This window comes from Podarcis filfolensis (assembly GCF_964270895.1).
Source record: "Podarcis filfolensis genome assembly, chromosome: 13".
Taxonomy (NCBI): Eukaryota; Metazoa; Chordata; class Lepidosauria; order Squamata; family Lacertidae; genus Podarcis; species Podarcis filfolensis.
In genome coordinates, this window is record NC_139615.1 from 23,697,135 (window position 1) to 23,720,335 (window position 23,201).

The window sequence follows — 23,201 nt, forward strand, 5'->3', positions numbered from 1 at the left end:
ATGCCTTTTCTGAGCGGTTTTCAGTTTTCAGTGCTGTTTGCCCTGGGGAGGCTTGCTCTTTACCACTGAATCAGTGGTAATCCAAGGGAAATTTGATTGATTACTCCCATGTAATGAGATTTTTTAATTAAAGTTTTTCATAATACAAAAAAGTTACAATAATGTAAATATAACAAGTAGAATGTGGAGTCTTCTCTTAGAAGTCATTCTGTGCTATATTAAAAAGATGGACACAGTTCTAATGCAACAAGTTGGTCTACAACCCTTACTGAGGAGCATAAAGCAATCTACATTGTTCTGTGGATGCTAGCTTTAAATCATACAGAACATGTAAGTGTTGTGTGGCGAGTTCCCTCCTCCCACAGTGGAAATAAAGACACAAGACACCATGATTTAAGTTAATGGGTGAAATAGGCTACAACCTTATTGATTACAGGAATGAGCGGTATTGGCTTAGGCATTGGCCCTATTGACTATCCAGCTTCAGCCCGATTGTGTGAAGACCGGAAAGGGTTAACCACCAGAATAGGGAGTCCTGCTGAGGCACCTCAACTAGGAGCTCCCTCAGGGTCACCGCTAGGGGGCGTGCCTTAGGCCCACACCTCCATAGGCTTCGGACAGGGCAACGCCCCCCGGAATCCTTTATCAGACTACCCTTCTATGTGGGGGAGGCGATGGCGCTTCCTCCCCCCCTCTCATTTGCTTAACAATGCCCCTTACCAATGCCTAACCACCAATGCCGCAGAGTTGTGACGAGTTGCTACGAGGTAGGCGAAGAAACCAAATGGCTGGAGCCAATTTGCCAAGTGGAAAAATTCCTACCAGGCCCCATGACGGCAACCAACCGAAGTCCATAGCAATGTCAAAGAGCCTGCCTAAAGGGTGGGAGGGATGGGAAACCGGAACAGCTGGAGCGGTGAAAAGAGGACAAGCCTCGGTCGCGCCGGCCTTAAATAGGGTGGGCCATGCCTCCCAAACAAGCCAATTGGCTGGCAGGGGAGATGACAGGGCCGAGGATTCCCCTCAGTCTCGCAGGGGCTGTGACCCAGCCCCTGCGCACATGGGGGTGGGCGTGAAGCCCGCAACCCCACCTCCTCTCCAGCTCGGAAGTGGCTTTGTGGAATTCGTTTGCCATTATTGATCTGTTATTACTTGCTTTGATTTAGAACTTTTTGGCGGGGGTAGGCAACAAAGAAAACCAATTTCATGAGCAGAAGAGGATTTTACAGCATAATCCTATACATGTCTTCTTAGAATTAAGTCACACAGGGTTCCATAGGACTTCATCCCACATAGTTGTGTAAAGGACTGCAGTCCTAGATGTGTTAATTTAAATAGCAACAGCCAATAACCCACAACCCACACAGGGTTATGCCATAGAGTAAACTGCTTTAGGAACATTTTTTAAAAAGGAACACCCCACTCTGGTGCAAGCCCCTTACATAAGTCAAAGCAGAACTTTGGATCATAGTCATTATAGGTGCATCTCAACCCTCAAATACACATTTGATCCACATCTGCTGAGCTGTATATAGGAGGCTCATGAGAATTAAACCTCCTGGGTATAATTAGAAGTGAGACGTCGTTAAAGCTCATTGCTATACATTCCACCCTTTACCACATTCAGTACAAAGAGAAATATTTCCTGATACAACTGGAAGAGAAAGAAATAGTGTGGTAGCTTCCTTTTCCTAGGCACCAAGGTCTGAGACACAATGATGAACCAGTCAAGAGTAAGTGGATTCCTTCTACATGGATTCCCTGATATTTGGGAGGTGCAGGTATTTCACATCAACCTTTTTGTCATAATATATTTGGTGGCCCTCACAGAAAATATTATGATCATCACAGTCATCTTCTACAGTCATCAGCTTCATACACCCATGTACTTCTTTCTCGCCAACCTGTCATTGCAAGACATTGGCTCCATATCGGTTACAGTTCCCAAGTCCATTGCAAATTCCTTGATGAAGATACAAACCATCTCTTACTCTGGATGTGTCTGTCAAGTATTCTTCCTTGTTTTCTTCATGTTGTCTCATTATCTCCTCCTTGTTGTTATGGCATATGATCGCTATGTTGCCATCTGCAATCCACTGCATTATGAGACTGTCATGAACAAGAAAGCTTGCATTCAGATGGCAACCAGTGCATGGATTGGTGGACTTTTCTATGCAACAATGTACACCGGAACAACATTCAGAGTTGAGTTCTGTTCTAATGTCATCAATCAGTTTTTCTGTGAAATCCCACAGCTACTGAAGATCTCTTGCTCTAACTCTATCACTGTGATTTGGGTTCTGACTTTTGGAGCTTGTTTAGCCTTCATCTCCTTTGCTCTTATTGCTTTTTCTTACGTTCAGATCTTCAGAGCAGTCCTGAAAATCCCATCCAGTCACGGGAAACAAAAAGTCTTTTCAACTTGTTTGCCTCATCTTATTGTTATCTCCCTGTTCTTGGTAAGTGGTAACTTTGTCTATTTCAGACCAACCTCCAGCTCCCCATCGGCATTTGACCTCTTGGTTTCTTCATTCTATTGCATGGTGCCACCAGTAATGAACCCACTCATTTATAGCATAAGAAACAAGGAACTCAAAATGGCATTCTGGAAGTTTCTGACCAATATTTCCCATCAATTCTTAGACAAAAACCATTCTCCAATTTAGGTAACTGTTTCAATTGCCTAGATGGCTTGCATAAGTTTTGTCTAGTCCCATGTTGTTGTTGTTTTTACTCAGAAGTGGATATCACTGCATTGAATGGGAATTAATATCAGAAAAGTGTATCTTGGATTGTAGGGTTACATTGCATGTTTACTTCATCTATATAGATCTTTAGTCCAGGGGTGAGTATCTGTGTCTTCCCACAACATCCATTCTCTCTATGTCCTAGCCATACATGCTGGAGCTGATAGTAATTGGGGTGTTGAAGATTCTTGGAGGTTGTTGTAAAACCTATGTAACACTGATGATTGTACTGAATTCCCTAGTAAGAACATGTGAAAACCTTCTACCTTAATCTCCACAAAAGCTTCCATTTATTAATATTTGAATTAATTTTTACTTCTTGGAGATATAAGCTTATAAAAACATAGTTTTATTCAACTGACCTTACCTATTTCTTGAGGGTACCATAGATTTTTACTTGTTTTTAATCAATCATTTGTGTCTAAATGCTATAAACCTGCATATATGACAGGTAAGGTGGCAGATGGCTTTGATGCCACCACAACTTCCCCTTTGTTATGATTCCACTGCACGTGGCATTAAGTCTATATTTAGCAGAAGTGGAAGTGAGCCACATAGTTGGAGGAATGTGTACACTGGAGAGAAAAGGGCCATTGGGGAAGAACAGGTGCTTTCTATTGTGCCTTCATCCTAGGAAAAGTGGGATTAAATGTTTTATCTATATACTTTATAAAGGAATGGGAGCATGTGACTGGAATAAACCTGCCACAGTCTATGTAAACTGAGAGATAGTGCAACCTGCATTAATACCCCTAATGAAGATGGGAGGATTTTTTTTACTGGCATCCTTTAGATCCTCAATTGTGGGGGCCAAATGCAGCCCTTCAGGCCTCTCTACCTGGCTCTTGAGACTGTCCGTGAGCTGTTTCACACCTTCTTTGAGTGTTTTCCCTGGCTGGAATGTGCCCTTGAGCTCTGATAATGTCTCCTTTTTTGTCTGGATGGGGGATACAGAGGGGTGTGAGAGTGTGTCGAAACTAACCTACTTTACAGAAGTAAAATTCACATTCACTGCTATACCCAGTTTTGTCTTTGGCCCCATCCAGCAGTGGCGTGTGACCCTTGACATTTGCCATTGATTTAATGTGGTGCTTGGCTGAAAAATGTTCCTCATCCCTGCTTTAGGCCCAAGCATCCTCATGTATTGGATGTGACAGATTCCCCCTTTTTTTTTTCATTTGCCATATTGCTCCCAGTCTTTCAGCATTTAGTTGGGAAGTGGAGTTGCACTGAAAATCCTCACCGCTTACATCACATGTGCTGGATTGCCCTTCCTGTCAACCACATGTAAATATGAATATTGTAGGGAGGAAACCTTCATATCTACAGCCAATATTTACAAGTGCATATAAGGGAGGAAAGTTAGTTGATATGTGCAATGTTTGGGGCTGGCCTAGATGGGACCCCACATCCATATTTACAGAAAGCTTGAGTGTTCTGTCTGTATAAGACTCAGGTATGACAAGCAAACAGACCCTCATGCGGCATGCCCCTATATGCTGAACTTTAGATAGAAATGGGAGAATAAGAATAGACATCTCAGCTGTTTATTTATTTGCATATTTATATATTGCTATTCATTCAAAATAACAGAGTGGTTCACAAAAATATGCATAAAATCATACAATAAAAACCACATAGAGATGTTAAAATCAGAAATCAGCTATTATGGAATGATATATCCTTCATTGCCAGCATTAACCTGATGGAATAGAAAAGTTTTCAGCAGAAATTTAAAAGTTGAAGCACAATGTGTCCGCTGTATCTTTATTGGCAGTGTCTTCCATTAAAGGCTCAGTTTCTTGTTGAAAGGAGCACTTCAGCAATCTTTTGAAGAAAGGTTATGAGAATATTTTGTTTTCTTGCTAATTATGCTGTTTGAAATGTGCAGTTTATATTTGACTCCTTTTAATAATGTTTTCTTTTGAAATGTTTAAGATAATGTTTACTATGCTATGTTTAATGGTCATTGTATTTGTATTTGTTCAAAAACAAAAAGTTGTAAAAAGAAGAAGCATTGCCTTTTAAATTCAGGGTCCTTTCACTGTGCACCCCCACCCCAGCACCTAGCATTGGAAAAGAGGTTCTTTTTTCTGCTCCCACTGTGATGTAAATGTAGCTGAACTGAACAAATTTAACTTCCACTGATGAGAACAGAAGAAAGGTTTGGTGACTGGGTTCAGCCTTTTGTATGCCAGATGTCAGGGACTGGGCAGAGGAGGAATGGTGGAGACTGCCTCCCCAGCCTGTCCCTTCCCGAGAAGAAGGAGACAGATCAGAATTACAACAGGGATTTGAGGGAGGTTATAGCTCAGAGGCAGATGAGGGGAAAAGTTGGGAAATAATGGGAAAGGAGGAGGAGGAGGAAGAAGAAGAAGCACTACGGGAGAGACAGCTGATGGACTCAGTGTCTTTAGAAAGCATTCCAGACCCACCCCCTACCAGAACACAGCAGACCTTGAAAGTAGGAGAGCAAAGAGCTCAAAGGCAAAAGGCGCTTTCCAGCACCCGTAGCGATGACTCATGAGGAAATGGGAGAGACAGAGGGGATGAAGTTTCACTCGGAGCAATACCATTACTCCAAGAGGCTGGATTTCTAAGCCTCTCTCTGTGAATATTGAATAAAAAAGCATTGGTAAGAACTTTCCTTGTCTTATTCAGTCCTGGCAACCTGCTGTGGGGGGTTGGATCCTCTGATGCCTGACACCACTTTGGGAATCATTCAACTGACAGAACTTCAAAGTAAATTAATGTGATCAACAGGTCATGTGATCTGACATGCAAAAGTGTGAATGGAGCAGCAGAGGTAGTGGAATGTAAGAAAACTTTGTGGCACAGGGTGAATTTGAATCTGCCGATCTAAATTTATCTGGAAGTTGTAACTACAAATAGTAAAGGTAGGTCAAGATAAAGGACCACTGGACAGTTAAGTCCAGTCGAATTCTACTATGGGGCTCATGGGGCTCATCTCCACTTTCAGGTTAAGGGAGCTGGCATTTGTCTGTAGACAGCTTTTCTGGGACAGCTTTTCATGTGGCCACCATGACTAAAACACCATAATGAGTGCCAGAGCACACAAAAATGTATTTTACCTTCCTGCCACAGTGGTATCTATTTATCTACTCACGCTGGTATGCTTTCAAACTGCTAGGTTGGCATGAGCTGTGACAAAGCACTGGGTTCACACGGTCCGTCGCACGGGTTCAAACTGCCGACCTTATGATCAGCAAGCCCAAAAGACTCGGTGATTTAGACCACAGTGCCACCCGCATCCCAACTATCAATGATTGGTTTCAGGTAGTTCCCAGGGATGGCCCAAGACATTTTGCTGCCTGGGGTGAGCCTAAACCTGTGGGTCCCACTACCATGCAACCAGATGACGACAGTCACCAATCACCAGGTGATAAATGACTAAGCAAGTCTTGATCTCTGAGAAAAGATTATCAAAAGGATTGATTCCTAAAAAGAGTTGATGAACAGTGATGGAGAAAGTGTAGAAAAGAAGAGACAAAATATACATATTCTTGGAAGCAGAGGGTTTAGATTCCCAATGTGCCTTGCTGTTCTGGCTGGTAGAAGAAGCCATAATATACTTCCATTTGGTTCCAACGTCCCAGCCCTCGATATGCTGCTACAAAGCTTGCTCTCTACTTTAATTAAAAGCACATCCTGCTGTCTTTGCATGCCTTACTTTATGCCTTGCCATGGAAAGATATACATAAATAAAGAGAATTACTAAACCAACAATACTTACAGAGCTAAATGCAGCGCAGTCTTTAGCATATTTGCAGCCAAAGTGCAAGGACCTGCCCAACACCCCCAAATTTAGTTTAGCCCACAAATTAACTTTTATTATGCTTATGTCAGACACAATGCTTATGCCTTTTCTCTTGTTTACGAGAGAAGGGAGGAAAAATAAACAAACTTTTTTATTTGCTTATTTATTTACAACACACTTATTATACTTAAGTGTACAACACCACCACACTAAAACTTGTAAGTATTGTTTAGGCACCTACTTAGGAGAAACATCAGTCGTGTCAAAGGTGCTGCTGACCCCCTGCCGCATAGCAGCACAGCTCAATACAGTACATAACATAATATTTTGATGTAAGAGTTAATTTCGTGTGCACGATGCCGTTGAGAATGACAAGCGCTGCCATTATGAATGACAAGCACCGTCATTGAGTCAAGTGCCACCATTGCGAATGACAAGGGCCACTGCTGGCATGGCACGTTTTTGGTAAATGAGCGCACAAAGTCGAAAGTCCTTTAGGGAAACAGTAAGTATACATTTCGGTAATACCTAGGTATATATGTATTTTGTTTGTCTAACTTGATCAAAATTATTTATTATTTCATAACACGTAGATAGTTAAGAGCTTAGGTGGCTTCAGTGGCAGGCACCTAGCACCCCCCTGAATTCGGCGCCCAGGTGTCCCGCACTCCTTGCACCCTGGGTAAAGATGGCCCTGACTAAATGGAAGAAGACTTTGTGGCTTTTGGATTAAGGCTGGTTGCTTGTCTGAGCTGTTTGGAGGCTTGATTTGGATCGTTAGATTGTGAATGTAGCTGTGTGCTCTGCTAGAGCACATGGTGTGAGGGAGAGGGGCTACTGCTGAGAGGAAGCCAGACTGAATAAGGAAGTGAGTTGGAGGAGTTCTATTTAGTTGCTTATAGTTTATGGGAACTCATGAGCAGGACTTGCAAACAGGGCAACTCATTGCACATAGTGCTCCTCTGCTTCCATAACATCAACATCTTTGGCACATCCACAATAATCTCTGCATTGTTTAATAGGTTAGCATCTGGAACTCTGTAGTAATGGGCTACACACACGCAGTGTAAACTGGTCTGTAAAATACATTTAGAGATCTTAAGATTCTGATGGGTTGTTGGGAGTTGCAAGCCAAATCATCTGGAGGGCACCAGGTTAGCAAAGGCAGCAGCAAATTGTGTGTGTGTGTGAGAGAGAGAGAGAGAGAGAGAGAGAGAGAGAATTCACATAGCCACACTAAAAAGCTGCAACACTGCAAATGAAAGATCCCTTGCTAATGAAAGTCCCGGCAATCCCAGAAAATCCAAGAGCCCACTCTTGAGCTCACCAAAAGTCCCCAAAGGAGGTAGGCCCCCCTTAATAGGTGGATGAATCCCGATGCTGACTGATCCCTACCACATAGTGAATGGACTAGACCCCAGTGAGACCTGAAGCCCATCTGGAATAAGGTGGCCTCAAGTAGGCCTGGATCACTTGAGAGCCTTATCCAGCTCAAAAATACATTCAGGGGCCTGTCAGATATAAAGCCTACTGGGTTGAGTAAGCAATAAATACCCTCCTAAGGCTCAACAATATACCGTATTTTTCGCCCTATAGGACACACTTTTTCCCCTCCAAAAATGAAGGGGAAATGTGTTTGATTCCTATGGGGCGAATGCAGGCTTTTGCTGAAGCCTGGAGAGTGACAGGGGTCAGTGCGCACCGACCCCTCTCGCTCTCCAGGCTTCAGGAAGCTATCCGCAAGCCGTGGGAGAGCTGCACGACTTTGTGCAGCTCTTCCACGGCTTGTGAAGAGCTGCCTGCACCCCGAAGCCTGGGGACGCGCTGGGGGGTTCGCTGAGCGAAGTTGCGCAACTCTCCCACGGCTTGTGGAGAGCTGCCTGCACCCTGAAGCCTTGGGGTGCGCTGAGCTCAGCGCCCCCCAGGCTTCGGGCTTCGCGCAGCTCTCCCACGGCTTGTGGAGAGCTGCCTGCACCCCGAAGCCTGGGGGCGCGCTGAGCTCAGCGCCCCCATGCTTCAGGCAGCTCTCCGCAAGCCGTGGGAGGGCTGCGCGAAGTCGCATGCAGCGCCCCCCATGCTTTGGGTTTCATGCAGCTCTCCCACGGCTTGCGGAGAGCTGCCTGTTCTGGGGGCTGGGGTCGGGGGAAGCTCGGGCTTCCCCCGCCCCAGCCCCATGCCTGGGGGGGGGGGAAATATTTTTTTTCCCTTTATTTCTCCCCAAAAAAACTAGGTGCGCCCTATGGGCTGGTGTGCCCTATGGGCCAAAAGATACGGTACATGAATGAATGGGCCCAGTGTACTCAATTACCCAGGAGGGCTAACTCTTAAGTCACACTGTGCCACAGGCTAGGTGAATCCAGGTCTGTCACTATGCCCAAAATACAGACTGGTCCTTGATCTTGTCCTCCCTCCTCCGCAACTAGAAATACCACCCACAACCACAAACCCTACCAAAGACCTTTCCTACTCCTCAGCTCCGTTCAAGGGTGGGGGTGTCAACATTCAATCATATAAACAAAGTCATCATCAAAACAATGCTTTCAAGTTAAATAATAGCCATTGAATCACAGTCATTATGAGCACATGACTCCCAAAATGTGTCCGACTTAGTGCTGCTGAGCTGCACTTAACTCCTGAGAACTGAACCTTCTGGGTACAATTAAAAATGAGATATCAATAAAGTTCATTAGTACAATTTTTATCTCCATCACCACTGCCAGAAAGGGAGAGATATTTTGTCCAAAGAGCACCACTCCATTTCACAAATAGATAAAATCAAATGAAAAAAGAAGTCGTGTGGCATCTTTCTTTTCACAGATATCAAATAGAACTCTGAACAATACAATGTTGAACCAGTCAAGAGTGAACGGATTCCTTCTGCTCGGATTCTCTGAAATTCAGGAGCTGCAGATATTCCACATTATTTTTTTTGTCACATTGTATATGGTGGCCTTCATAGAAAACCTTCTCATCATCACAGTCATCATCTATAGCCATCAGCTTCATACACCCATGTACTTCTTTCTGGCCAATCTGTCATTACAAGACTTTGGTTCCATATCTGTTACAGTTCCCAAGTCTATTGCAAATTCCTTGATGCAGACCCAAGCCATATCTTACTCTGGGTGTGTTTGCCAAGTATTCTTTCTAGTTTTCTTCATGATCTCCCACTACCTCCTGCTTGGCGTCATGGCATATGATCGCTATGTTGCCATCTGCAAACCACTGCATTATGAGACTGTCATGAGCAAGAAAGCCTGCATTCAGATGGCAACCAGTGTTTGGATAGGTGGACTTTTCTATTCAGCAATGCACACTGGAACTACATTCACTGTGGACTTCTGTTCTAATGTCATCAATCAATTCTTCTGTGAAATCCCACAATTGCTAAAGATCTCTTGCTTTGACTCATATATCAACGAAGTCTGGGTTCTGATTCTGGGGTCTTGTTTTGGCTTTGTTTACTTTTTCCTAATTGTTTTTTCTTATGTTCAGATCTTCAGAGCTGTACTGAGAATCCCATCCAGTCAGGGGAAGCAAAAAGTCTTTTCAACTTGCTTGCCTCATTTTATTGTTATCTCCCTGTTTATGGTAAGTGGCATGTTTGTCTACCTAAAGCCAACCTCCAGGTCCCCATCAGCATTTGACCTCTTGGTTTCTATGTTCTACTGCATGGTGCCACCAGTAATGAACCCGGTCATCTATAGCATGAGAAACAGGGAGCTCAAAATTGCATTCTGGAAGCTGCTTGTCAATATTTCCCCCCAATTCTTAGGCAAAACCCACTCTTCATTTTAGGAAACAGTTGCAGTTGCCTAAATGGTTTGCATAAGATTTGTCCTTTCGTATATCTGTTTACTCAGAAGCAGGTATGATTGGATTGAATGGGAATTAATCCCAGGAAAGTGTACATTGGATTGTAGCCTTATATTACATGTTGAATTCATCTATATAAGGGTTTATACCAGCAGTGACTAATCTGTAGCTCTGCAGATATTGTTGAAGTACCACCTCTGCTTCTATAGCTACAATGGGACACTACTTCCAGTTTTGCGGAGTTCATAAACTAAATCGTTCATAAACAGGGCTGTCTTAAACCGAGGTACCACTGTGTGTGTGTGTGTGTGTGTGTGTGTGTGTGTGTGTGTGTGTATTGTGCCTAATATTAAAATCAATGAGACACAGTGGCAGATTATTGTGGATAGGACTGCAATTTCCAGTTGAAATCAAGACAACCTAAAACTGATTTAACACAAATGCTACTATTGAATGACAAATAATAACATATTTACATTTTTCTCTATAAAAGCTTATATTCATTATTATTTGAATTAATTATAATCCCTTGGAAATGTAAATTGATAGATAAAATGTAATTTATTTCAGGTTACCTGTACATTTGTACACCTTTACTGTAGGTGCTCTGAATTTTGGCTTATTCATTTGTTTTTAATTCACAATTTGTGAGTATCATTATATAGATGCTTCCCCCCCCCCCCATCACAAAACCATATACATATAGAAAGCAGGATGCAGAATGGTCCTTATGTAGCCATTACTCCTGCTTTCCAATGACCCCACACCCCAGCACTGTTCTTCCCATGCAGTTTATATTTAGCAGAATTGGAAGTAGAGCCATAGGTGGAGGCTGGATAAACAAATGGTCATTGGGGAAGAACAGGTGCACAATAATCAAACATGGTTTCTATTGTGCCTTCATCCTAGGAAAAGTGGGATTAAATGTTTTATGGTAGAGCATGACTAGAATAAGCTTGCCACAGTCTAAGTAAACTGAGAGATATAACAGAACAACCCACATTAATACCCCTAATGAAGATGAGAGGATTTTATACTGATATCCTTTAGATACCCAGTTGTGGAGGCCAACACAGCCCTTCAGGCCTCTTTACTTGGCTCTTGAAACTCTCCACTGACTGCACCAGCCAAACTCCCTCCCCAACCCTGCCTCACACATTCTTTGAATGTTTTCACTGGCTGGAATGAGTCCTTGAGCTCTGATAATGCCCCTTTTTGTAGCTGGAGCTTACAGAGGGATGTGTGAGAGTATAGAAACTAGCCTATTATGCAGAGGTAAAATTCACAGTCATTGCTACACCCAGTTTTCATAGAATCATAGAATCATAGAATCATAGAGTTGGAAGAGACCACAAGGGCCATCGAGTCCAACCCCCTGCCAAGCAGTTTTGCTCTAGACGTGCTACCATAGCTGTCAACTTTTCCCTTTTCTTGTGAGGAATCCTATTCGGAATAAGGGAATTTCCTTTTAAAAAAGGGAAATGTTGACAGCTATGCATGCTACATGGCCCCTGAAGGTTTCCAGTGATGCAATATAGTGCTTGGCTGAAAACACCACCCCTGCTTTAGACCTAAGCATTATTGTGGCTTTAATATTACACATTTGGAAGCAATAGAATGTATAAAAGTGGGACATTTGGAAACAACTGTAAAGCAGATTATCTTAATCAGCCTCTGATTTAAAAGAAACACACACAAACAAATCATTTCTTATGGCTTGTGTTTTGGTTCACCAAAGTTAAAATCGAAAGGATCCTGTTTTCACACCTTTCCATGCTTCTGCATTACATAAAGATACAAATGATTATCCAAACTCAGTGTTTTAGATACAGAAGGGGTGAGAGCAAAATATACCACTGAGCTAGCAGGAGATGTAGACTCTGAATGGTCCTTGATGCCCCTGCTGGCAGAAGAGAGCATAATATACTTCCATTTCTTTCCACAGTCTTAGCACTCAGTATGCTGATACAAACGGTGTTCTCCTCTTTAATGAAAGACATTCTGCTGTCTTCGTGTGCCCTACTTTATGTATAGCCATGGATGGACAGACATAAAGAAAGATAAAGTCAATCTAAATACTAAACCAAAAATGCTGATGCTGCTGAAAGGAAGTACAATATGGCCTCTGGTGTCAGCCAGAGTATGAAAGACCACTGGGATCTGGGCCCTGAAGTTACAGACAGACAGGTTTTCTTATTATGTGAAGTATGCCATCATGGACTGGCTAGATACAGAACAGTGGTGTGAGGCACCAGCTGGAGAACCAACAAAGGAACCCCCAGGGGAAGAAGGTTCAGAGTCAGGGAGTTGGTGGTGGGATGATGATGCATGGTCAGAGGAAGAAGAAGGAGCAGACTGGGAGAAGGATGTGTCAGAAGCTGAAGAGGCAACAGGGTTTACTGAGCAGGAAGAGGCTGTGACAGAGAGCCACATAGCTCAGTTGGTAGAACTTGAGACACTTCATCACAGGATCATGGGTTCAATCCCCATGTTGGGTGAAAGATTCCTGCATTGCAGGGACTTGCACAGGATGACTGTTGTGGTCCCTTCCAACTAGTCTATGATCCTATTATTCTACCCAGGTCATCGCTATAAGAATAAAAAAAAACCTTGGTACTTTTTCAATAGATAATACATTTTCAAATGTCATTGCTTCACCATTTTAGACATGAAGGGAAAAGGTTAACTTCATGTTTTGAACTTCTGTTCGTAACAGTAGTCAGCTCCAGGCTCATTGTAGGCAGGTAAATGAGGGTGGCAAAGTAAACATGGACACTATGTTCATTTTTAAAACTGTATCAAATGCATTGGGAGTTTCTTTTGTTCTTTTAATATGTATTGATTACATATGGTCTTATGCATATTTGTATTTGATCTGCATGTTGTATATATAATTGTACTTGGACACCACTTGGACAATTTTTTTGGTAGTAAATGGTTTATAAATTTTATAAATAAATAAATCAGGTAAAGACACATCTCATGCTATTGTTGTTTCCTTTTTTATTATTTTAAGAAGATTTGTTTGGGGCAAAACCCAGTGGCGGCTGATCTGTTATGGGAAGCCAGATCTTTGTTCTACCAAGAAGAATTACAAGCAAAAAAAAAAAAAAAAAAAAAAAAAGGTTTCTCCAAATCCACAAAAAAATCTTTTCTGTCTCCCATACATTCATTACCCTCCCATTTGAACTTTGAGAGACATTTCTGTCAATCAGTAAAAAGGAATTAGCATGCAACCATAGCACAGAGGTGGGTTTAGCATGACTGGTTCACTTGCAATGGGTGCCACACCACGGGGGGGGGGGGCATAGCAATGTTGTAGAACAGAGCGCAAGAGGTGGGAGATGCACCAAATTTTAGAGGTGCACAGGTTACAATTGAAATTTGAGAGCCTAAAGTCCACCACTGCTTAGTATACCTATAAAGCCATAGCACAACATTAGTAATTCTGCCACAGGATGTACCTGGTATCCTGGTAAACCCTGTAAATGCCAGATCTGTGTACTGTGCACAAGCAGAGCTGTTTCCTTGAAGGTTCATCCCCTTCACAATTCTTAGCAGGTAACTAAAGAAGCAAAAGGGAGTGCTTCTACTTTGAGGAGCTCTTAAAAAAAAAATCAGTATTAGTTTTGTGACCATGTTAGACAAAGAGAGGAGTGAAGCAAGGCACTGTGCACAAAATGTGGGTACATTTCTATAAAAGAAATGTTTACTGTTATATATTAAATCACGTTGCATTGATTTTGTCAGTGGGGGCAGGATTGAAATAGCCACATTTAAATCAATCTTCCAAGGGCCACAAACAAACAAACAACCCAACTGAAGACCTCTGCTCCTCATCAACTCCCACATGAGGGTAAGGGTGAGGGTGAGGGTGTCAAAGTTCCATTGCATTAACAGAGTCAGCCTCAGAGTAATGCTTCCAAGTTCAATAACAGCCATTGAATCACAGTCATTATAAACGTATCTCCACCATGAATCTCAAAAGATGTGTCTGACTTAATGCTAGATTGTTTCTAAGGGCTGTCATGTTGACCCTGCTGCTATTTGATGCTCTGTGATAGAATCATAGAATTGTAGCATCTGAAGGGACCCTTAGGGTCATCTAGTCCAAGTTCTTGCAATGCAGGAAACTCAGCTAAAGCATCTATGACAGTTGGCCATCCAGCCTCTGCTTTAGAAGCCCAGAGTGGCTGGGGAAACTCAGCCAGATGGACAGGGTATAAATAAATTATCATCATCATCATCATCATCATCATCATCATTTAAAACATCCATGGAATGAGAGCCCACAACTGTTCCACTGTCAAACAGTTCTTCTTTTGTTTTGATGTGCTTCTTTTGTTTGTTTTCATATTTTGTGCATTGTGATTTGAAAGCATTTGTTGTACCCCCATTTGCAGATCTTTAGAAGAATTACAAGTTATAAACATGTTAAAAAAATAAAATTATTGCTTTGTTCTTAAGCAAAGATTTGTTCATAAGCTGCAATTATTACTAAATCAGAAGAACAGATTAGATCATGATATTAGTAGTAGTTTCATATTGAGTGGTTATTAATTCAATTTTACTTCATGTTAATTATGCTTGTATAGAGTAGCAGTTCCCTTGTCTGTCAAATGAAACTCATTCAATGCAGCCAAGTTCTACTTTTGTGGCAGAAAAGTTTTATTTTGACCTTATCTATCTATACCAATCAGAATGTTATAAATAAACCAGTATCATTTCCATTTTGAGATGTTCTTTGCCTGCACTAAAAACAAAAAAAGCACCCTCAGATGCTAACTATTCCTCATAGACTTGTTGTTCTCTTGAAGTTGGTTGATTGACTATACACTTTTGTAAGAGTCTTTGCTTTCCAATGCATCCCCAAAGCCTAGATGTGTTTGGGTGCATGAGACAGTTCCCTGCAGGAAGTGCAAACGGGCACCTTGACGAAGTCAGATTGCCAACCTCTCAGACCTGTACTTTTTAGGCACAGGACAAGTGGAAGTGGGGATAAGTCCTAAGCCTGCCAGAAGGAAAACAAGTCTTTAAAACAGAGTCAAACGTCTGGTTTCCAGGTCATACGACTGAGCTGAACAGACATAGGATCCAGCCTCTCCCCCATCTCTGGTCCTGTCCTGCCATCCCACCCCATTTTAAGACTTACATGGGTCTTAGATCAGGCAGCTTCATCTCAGCCAACTGATCCCCAGCTGACCCAGAATAAGCAAAATACATGTGTGTATTTGGCTCATCTGGGATTAAAGACGCAGCAAGGGCTGAGCAAAGCTGAGTAGGGAAGCTGTCAATTTATCTAGATATCTGCTGCATCCTAAGCTACTCATGCCAGCAAAACTTGCCAGAGGATTTCCCTCAAGTGTGCCTAAGAAATGTTCATCACTATGTTAAAAACATCAGAACGTTACTAGTGGTGTCCATTTGTTTTGTTTGCTTTTTTTTTTGAGAACAAATCAAAATAGGTTGAATTAGCCTTATTTGTTTCAGTTATAAAAGCAAATAAGAATGAACAAATAAATAAAATGAGTTTGAAATGAAACCAAATTGTTTTTTGTTTCTCACTTGTTTCTGTTTGAATAAAAAATAAACCAGTCTTTTAAAATAATTTACTTGCATTTTTTCTGTCTCTTTGCATTAGTCAAACTTAAGAGGTGAAGCAACAAAATTACATAGAGTTCTGTTAAACATATCTCCCCACCCAGCCTGATTAATTAGGGCTTATGATTCACATTATTTTGGTCAGTGAACATTATTTCCATTCTTAAAGTTATTTTTTGTTGAGCATACTTTCTCATTGTTTCTGGTGAAAATAACTAGATACTTTTCTTACCTTATTTATTTAAACTATTTAAACTATTTAAATTTAAATGAAAAATAAGCAAAGCACTCTGGAACAATCTGTAAGGGTCACAGGACAGTTGCTGCATGACATGCACTAAAAGGTCTCCACCTTTTTAAGTCGCCTATATAAGTTGTGAAACCTTTGTCCTCTGTCTAATCAGAAATTTGGTGGGTGCATTCCTTTCTAAAGAATGCCTGAAAAAGTTATGCTATTTGAATACAAAACGCTGAAGTTACAGACAGCAGACTGGCAATGTCTCTTGATGAAAAGGTAGGGGAATGGGATATGAATTGGGCAAATGAAAACAAAATAGCTAATTCCAAATAAGTTATTTAAGGCAATGAAAACAAAACAAATTTAAAAAATATACAAGATACAAAAGAGATTATGGAAAGAAGAGGAATGAAAGCATCAGAGGTTGATGTACAGAAGCAGTTTGAACTAACCTTTGCAATGCTGCACATCTTTAGAGGGAGGGCATTTAGACTTCCAATGGTCCTTAGTGCTCTGACTAGTAGCAGAGACTTAATATGACTCCATTTGATTCCACAGTCCAAGCCCTCAATATGTCAAAGCAATATTTGTTCTCCTCTTTAATAAAAAACACTGCCCCAACTCAGTGAAAGGATATCACAGCAAGAGGAAGACAAGCCTGACAACATTCACTAGCCAGAGAAACAGTAGCTTCAAGAAGCTTGCTTCTATGCTTGCTGTCAGAAAGAACACTCAGTTCAAATTGCCATTTCCATGTTCTGGGTGAACAGAGGATGACCCATCCATCTGGCAGGGGAGTAAGGTCTGCTGGGTTGAGTGGGTGTTCAGCCAGTTGTAGGCTACCTTGGAAATTATTTCCCACAGTTGAGTTAAATAAACTGCACAGTTACATATATTAATGTAAGATCAATTTAACAGGCTATGTGATCAGAGAAGCGAAGTGTGAACAGTACAACCGACCTAGGGAAATTCAAGAAGACATTGTGACACAGGCAGAAATTTGAATCTACATGTCTAACAAAGAAAATGTATTTTAGGAGCTCCCTATGATTCTACTCACAGAAAGAGATTTCTTGTTTTCAGAATAAGCCTGGAAAAGATATTCATAGAAGAGGTCTTCAAACCCAACAGCTTTGATAAAGAATTTTTAATCTCCTTATTTCGCATGCTGTAGATTATTGGATTGAACATAGGTGGTACAATGGTATACATCACAGTTAAGACAATGTCCAGAAATGATGGGGTTTTAGAAGGAGGCCTGAAGTAAGCAAAACTTCCTGTGAAACAAAATATGGAGAAGACCACAAGGTGGGGAATGCAAGTGGAGAAGGCCTTTTTCCTTCCCTGAATAGAAGGAATTTTCAGAACGGCCATGAAGATGTGTATATAAGTGATGACAATGAAGGCAAAGCAGCCAGCCAGTAGGATTATACTCACCACCAAAACTCCAATTTCTATTAGGTATAAATTAGAACATGCAATTGTAAGTAACTGTGGGACCTCACAGAAAAACTGGTTGACAATATTTGAGCAGAATGGAGTTGCAAAAGTTGCACTAGTGTGCATGACTGCATAGAGAAGGCCAGCGACCCACACACCAGCAATCATTTGAGTGCAGAATGTCCTATTCATCACCATTTCATATTGTAATGGATTGCAAATGGCGACATATCGATCGTATGCCATGACTGTAAGGAGAGCAATATCAGATGATAGAAAGAATAGAAGTGAGAGGACTTGAGCAGCACATCCCGCAGAAGAAATGTGTCTGTTATTCATGAGAGAATTGGCCATGGAATTAGGAATAGTGACTGAAACAGTACCTAGGTCCTGGATGGCCAAGTTCATCAGAAAGAAATACATGGGAGTGTGAAGTTTCTGGTCAAAGGTGATGGCAGATATTATGAGAAGATTCCCTAATACAATTGCCAGGTACAATACCAGGAACAGAGAGAAGTGTAGAATCTGCAGTTCCCGTATTGATGAGAACTCAAGGAGTAGAAAGTCAGAGACAGAAGATTTGTTGTCTTTTTTGGCATTCATGACTAAAATGCTTGCTGAATCTGAAAAAAGAGATAAACATTAGATTAAAACATCTTTTGAAAACAAATATTGACTCTCTATAGATAATACATCATTCTCTTAAAAGAAACTACTATTGTAGTAGATGGTGCTGCTCGTTACAACCAGTTTTGTCATAGCACATCATTCAAACCAGGACTAGTAGTTAAGCTTTCTCCTCCAGGGGAGCCCGGCCAGCCAAAATGGCACTTGGAGGGTGAAAACCAGGTGCCCCTCTTCCAAGGCTTGGAGAGGGGCACAGAGATGCCTGTTTCACCCCCCCTCAAAAAATCATGCCTGGGGCCATGGTCCCTTTGGCATGACCCACGTTATGCCCTTGACACCATTGTCTGGGCACAGTGTACATTGAGTTTAAAAATATACAATAAAGATAAAAACAGTTAAAACTTGCTGCAAGAATTGGGCCCAGAATACTGAATATAAGCCATGTGTTTGAGCCATGTAGAACCCCTAAGAGCTACTCCTTCAAAGACCCCACTGATAAAACCAGAATATTTGTAACCAGGCTATCCTCAGCCCAAGTTGCAGTCGTCATTGGAAATTAAAACACAAACACTGAATTGGACCCTGTATCATTCTGGTGGCTAGTCATCTCCCTATGTTTACGAGTTAGTTACTTCAGTTTTGATATTGAATTACAGGATCAAAATATGCTTTGTAAATATGGAGATATTAGTGAGAGGCATCTGTGCTCTGCATATTTTGATAGTATCGATTGCAGCAGTCATTGTATCACCACCCTGTTCATTGTTTCATTGTTGTCGTCCCCCCCTACGCAGGCAGGCAGGCAGGCAGCACCGTGTGCCTTTGATTGACTCCAGTGTGGGGCGAGTTGCACTGGCAGTGTCAGCAACAAAGGCTGGGGTGCCCACTTGCTCATGCAACGCTGCTGCATGGTGACATGAATGTACAAATGTGCATGGAGAGAAGCTCACAGCTCCTTTCCTCATGCCCAGATCATTTTGCTGCCACACTGTACTAAGCTAAGACAAAGTGCTTAAGCTTTCTCCTCACTCACTAGGAGCTGAAATGAAGGTTTGCTCCTGGTTACAGCTCCTGGTTAGTGAGGACGAAGCTTAACCATTAGTCCTGGTTTGAAAGATGTGCTATGACAAAACTGGCTGTATCTTAAGATGGCAGTAAAAAGAACCACACAAGAGCAAAGCGACTATAATCTTCTTTCCAGGAGGTTGCACATTTGTGAAGTCTCACTAACTGAAGATTTGGCTTAGGGTGTCATGGAAACCAGATCATTCATTGGGTATTCTACATGCAGTCTATATAGGTTTTAAGAGAGACCACAAAGCAAGCAGGATTTCACATTCTGCACAATACACTATAGTAATATTGCCGCACATTTGTGCATTCTCACTGTTATAAGCAAAAAGCAGAGACTCAGTTTTGAGGTGATCCTGCAGGGAATCCATGCTTAAGACACAATAAAAAAGTAATTGGTTTGTGCTCTGCCTGCCAAACCAGCAGGAAATAGAGAAGCTCTAATACTTAGAAAGGGGAGTAAAGGGCTTGTAGTTAGATGAGTTGTCTTTTATCTATCTCTCTGACCTTGAAGAAGAGAGTTGTGGATTGGTGAGAAATTCCCCATTAAGGGCTGCTGTCATGGATCTGAAGCCTCTGACCAGACAGACACCTTGTGAATGGAGCTTTGAACCCAAATGAATGATGTTTTGGTAATGTGCAGCGAAGACACTTTGTCCTTGCCTCATGGTGAGGAAAGGCTCAGGTGTGTGTGTGTGTGTGTGTCTCAGCCTCTCCCATCCAATTTCCCTGTAACAACGGTCTGTTCGATTGATCAATCCTGGTGTTTGTGTGGCCTCATTCCTCAATGTTGTTGAATAAAGGGACTTAGGGAGCGCTGGGTGGATATTTTCCTCACAACATCACTAAGCTAAGGTTTGGCTTAGTGTGTCATACAAACCACAGGCTATTTTGTAAGCTAAGTGCAGTCTATATAAGCTTTATGAGGCACCATCTACCAAGCAGAATGTCCTATTCTACACAATACACTATAGTAGTATTTTCTTCATTCAGCTTTTAAAACAACTACCCAGGCGATTACTAAAATTTAAAATATGTAAATAACTTACTCTTTTTCTTAACAGAAAGTAAATGTCCAGATGAAATTTCTTTACCACTTCAGGGTCCTTTGTATTCTTCCAGCCATTCATAAAACTTGTTCCTTTTTTCTTCTTTTTTTAAGTTCACCCACTCTTTTTCTTTCTGAGATGGTGGAAATATTTGTGTACTGTTGCAGAATGATACTATGTAGTGGGAAATTATTCTTTTAATATTTATATTCCTGGGAGTATGGTCTCAGAACCCCAACATAAACAATTGTGTTCTTGGAAGCTTGGACTCAGGAGCAAAACACAAAACAACAGTAGCATTTCTTGAGACTTGGTCCCAGGAGTCTAACACAAATGATCAATTGAGGTTCCTAAATAAATGTTAATTTTCTGGCCCTTTACTTCTGATAATAGCTCTGTATAGTTAAAGGAGAATAATTAAAAAAGAAGCCAACATGATCACTAGGTTCTTCTCAACCACTGCTTCAAATGCATTTAATGCATTAAAAGGTTTAAAAGCTAAGCGTGATATCATTCATATAAATGAATGGCATGTGGTTGAGGTTAGTGGCCTTTCCTGACAAATCCACTAAATCTAACGGCACACCTAGGCATACCATGCAATCAGACAAACAAAATTGTGAATGGTACATCTAAGCTGGAGGAATGCAAGATGCCCATGTAACACAGGATATATTTTGAATCTGCATATCTAAATTTATCTGGAAGTTGTAACTGGGCACAACATCTCAGTAGTTCCCTATGATTATAGTGTTACTGTGGTTGTGCGCGACCCCCAATCTCTGGCTGAGCAGTAACAATACTCCAGAGGGTTCTAGACACTCTCCCAGAGTCTGTGTTCCTTTGCAGAAAATGAGGCACAATTGAGTCTCTAATGTCTTCATGATATTTAGTTTATTTTATACATATATAAAACCTTTAGCCTTCAATGGAGTGGCACACAGCAGCAGCACCCCATAACATGCAAGCTTAATCTATGGCAGCATCACCAGAATCCTTGTCTTCTGCAGCCTATGTTGTAAGGCACATTCAATATGTTGTCTTTTCCCACTTCTTCCTTACAGTTCACCTAAGTTCTGGTCTCATTCTGTAACACAGGAGAAGGTCTCTCCTTTGGCATTCTAGAGTTTATTACCTCAAAAGTGTCTAGCAGTTCACACTTATTCACACTTTGCCCTTTGATGCTTTGAACTGCTAAAGAATAATGCCCTCCAGGTGTTCACCTCACACAAAAATTAGTCTACTACATAACCCAGGAAGTGTGCCCACTTAACCAGCTTTACATGTGTTTAATACGGAGGCTTTCCAGAGAGTCCACTATACTTCTTCCTAGTCCTAATACACTAGGAACTGGCCATTTTCAGGTTGTAAATCCTAATATTTACTGAACCTAAGCATTGGTACCACAGATCTAGAACAATACTTAGAGAGATTTCACCTTTTCAGAATAAGCCAGAAAGAGATATTAACAGAAGCTTGCCTGAAACCCAGTAATTTTGATAATGCATTTTTAATCTCTGTATTTCTCATACTGTAGATTATTGGATTGAACATGGGTGGAACAAAAGTATACATCAAAGTTAATGCAAAGTCCAGATCAGATGGAGTTTTAGATGGAGGCCTAAGGTAAGCAAAACATCCTGTGAAACAAAATACGAAGAAGACAACAAGGTGGGGTATGCAAGTGGAGAAGGCCTTTTTCCTTCCCTGAACAGAAGGAATTTTCAGGACAACAGTGAAGATGTGCACATAAGTGACAACAATGAAGACAAAGCAGCCAGTCACCATGATTACACTCATCACCAAAACTCCAATTTCTGTTAGGTATAAGTTTGAGCAGGCAAGTGTAAGTAAATGTGGGATCTCACAGAAGAACTGATTGACAATGTTTGAACAGAAAGGTGTAGCAAATGTTGCACTAGTGTGCATGACTGCATTAAGGAATCCAGTGACCCACACACCAGCTACCATTTGTATACAGGCTGCCCTGTTTATCACCATTTCATATTGGAATGGATTGCAAATGGCAACATAGCGATCATATGCCATGACTGTAAGCAAGGCGGTATCGGATGATAAAAAGAAAACAAATGAGAGGACCTGAGCAACACATCCAGTGTAAGAAATGTGTCTGGTGTTCATGAGAGAATTGGCTATGGATTTGGGGATAGTGACTGAAACAGCAACTAGGTCCTGTATGGCCAAGTTCATCAGAAAGAAGTACATGGGAGTGTGAAGATGGTGGTCAAAGGCTACTGCAGAGATAATGAGAAGATTCCCAAATACAGTTGCCAGGTACAATACCAAGAAGAGGAAGAAGTGTAGAATCTGCATTTCTCGGATTGATGAGAACTCCTGGAGTAGAAATTCAGAAACAGAGGATTCATTACCTATTCTTGCATTCATTACTATAATGCTTGCTGCCTCTGGAAAAACAAAAACACGACAACAGGAAGATCAACATCAGTTGTTGTTATTGAGCTTTATTGGCATAAACATTTAAACATTGGTTTAAATCCTCTTCTGATAACAAATATTTAATACTTTGGAAGAGCTTTTGTGAGATATAGAAGGTAAGAGAAGGAGGTAGACAAAAATGTAAATGAATTTTCATCAAAGGAGGAATTAGCTTTTAATGCTTTATTGCTAATACACCATTATTTTAAAATAAGAAACTGTTATTTTAAAACTGGATGATGGTGCTACTCTCAATCTCTGGAAAACGAATGATGCCACTGCTGGAGATGTAACACGGGAGTCCTACCACAATCCTTGCCATACTTTCTTAGGGTTGCCATATTTCAAAAAGTAAAAACCAGAATGCCACCAAAATT

The 23,201-nt window shown here is 41.3% G+C and overlaps 3 protein-coding genes across 3 annotated transcripts; 2 read left to right on the forward strand and 1 right to left on the reverse strand.

Moving 5' to 3' along the window:
* Positions 1–1,715: 1,715 nt before the first annotated feature.
* On the forward strand, positions 1,716–2,666 carry LOC310747427 (olfactory receptor 14A16-like; the record flags this gene model as incomplete). The annotated part of the gene is made up of 1 exon (XM_083581797.1): positions 1,716–2,666. One exon carries the CDS (start codon positions 1,716–1,718, stop codon positions 2,664–2,666), a length of 951 nt encoding a protein of 316 aa, XP_083437923.1.
* Positions 2,667–9,369: 6,703 nt separating this feature from the next.
* Positions 9,370–10,323, forward strand: LOC310747428 (olfactory receptor 14A16-like; the record flags this gene model as incomplete). The annotated part of the gene is made up of 1 exon (XM_083581798.1): positions 9,370–10,323. The coding sequence occupies one exon, from the start codon at positions 9,370–9,372 to the stop codon at positions 10,321–10,323; it is 954 nt and encodes a 317-aa protein (XP_083437924.1).
* Positions 10,324–17,236: 6,913 nt separating this feature from the next.
* LOC310747429 (olfactory receptor 14A16-like) lies at positions 17,237–22,773 on the reverse strand (the record flags this gene model as incomplete). The annotated part of the gene is made up of 2 exons (XM_083581799.1): positions 17,237–17,868; positions 22,419–22,773. 2 exons carry the CDS (start codon positions 22,771–22,773, stop codon positions 17,237–17,239), a joined length of 987 nt encoding a protein of 328 aa, XP_083437925.1.
* Between the last annotated feature and the right edge of the window lie 428 nt (positions 22,774–23,201).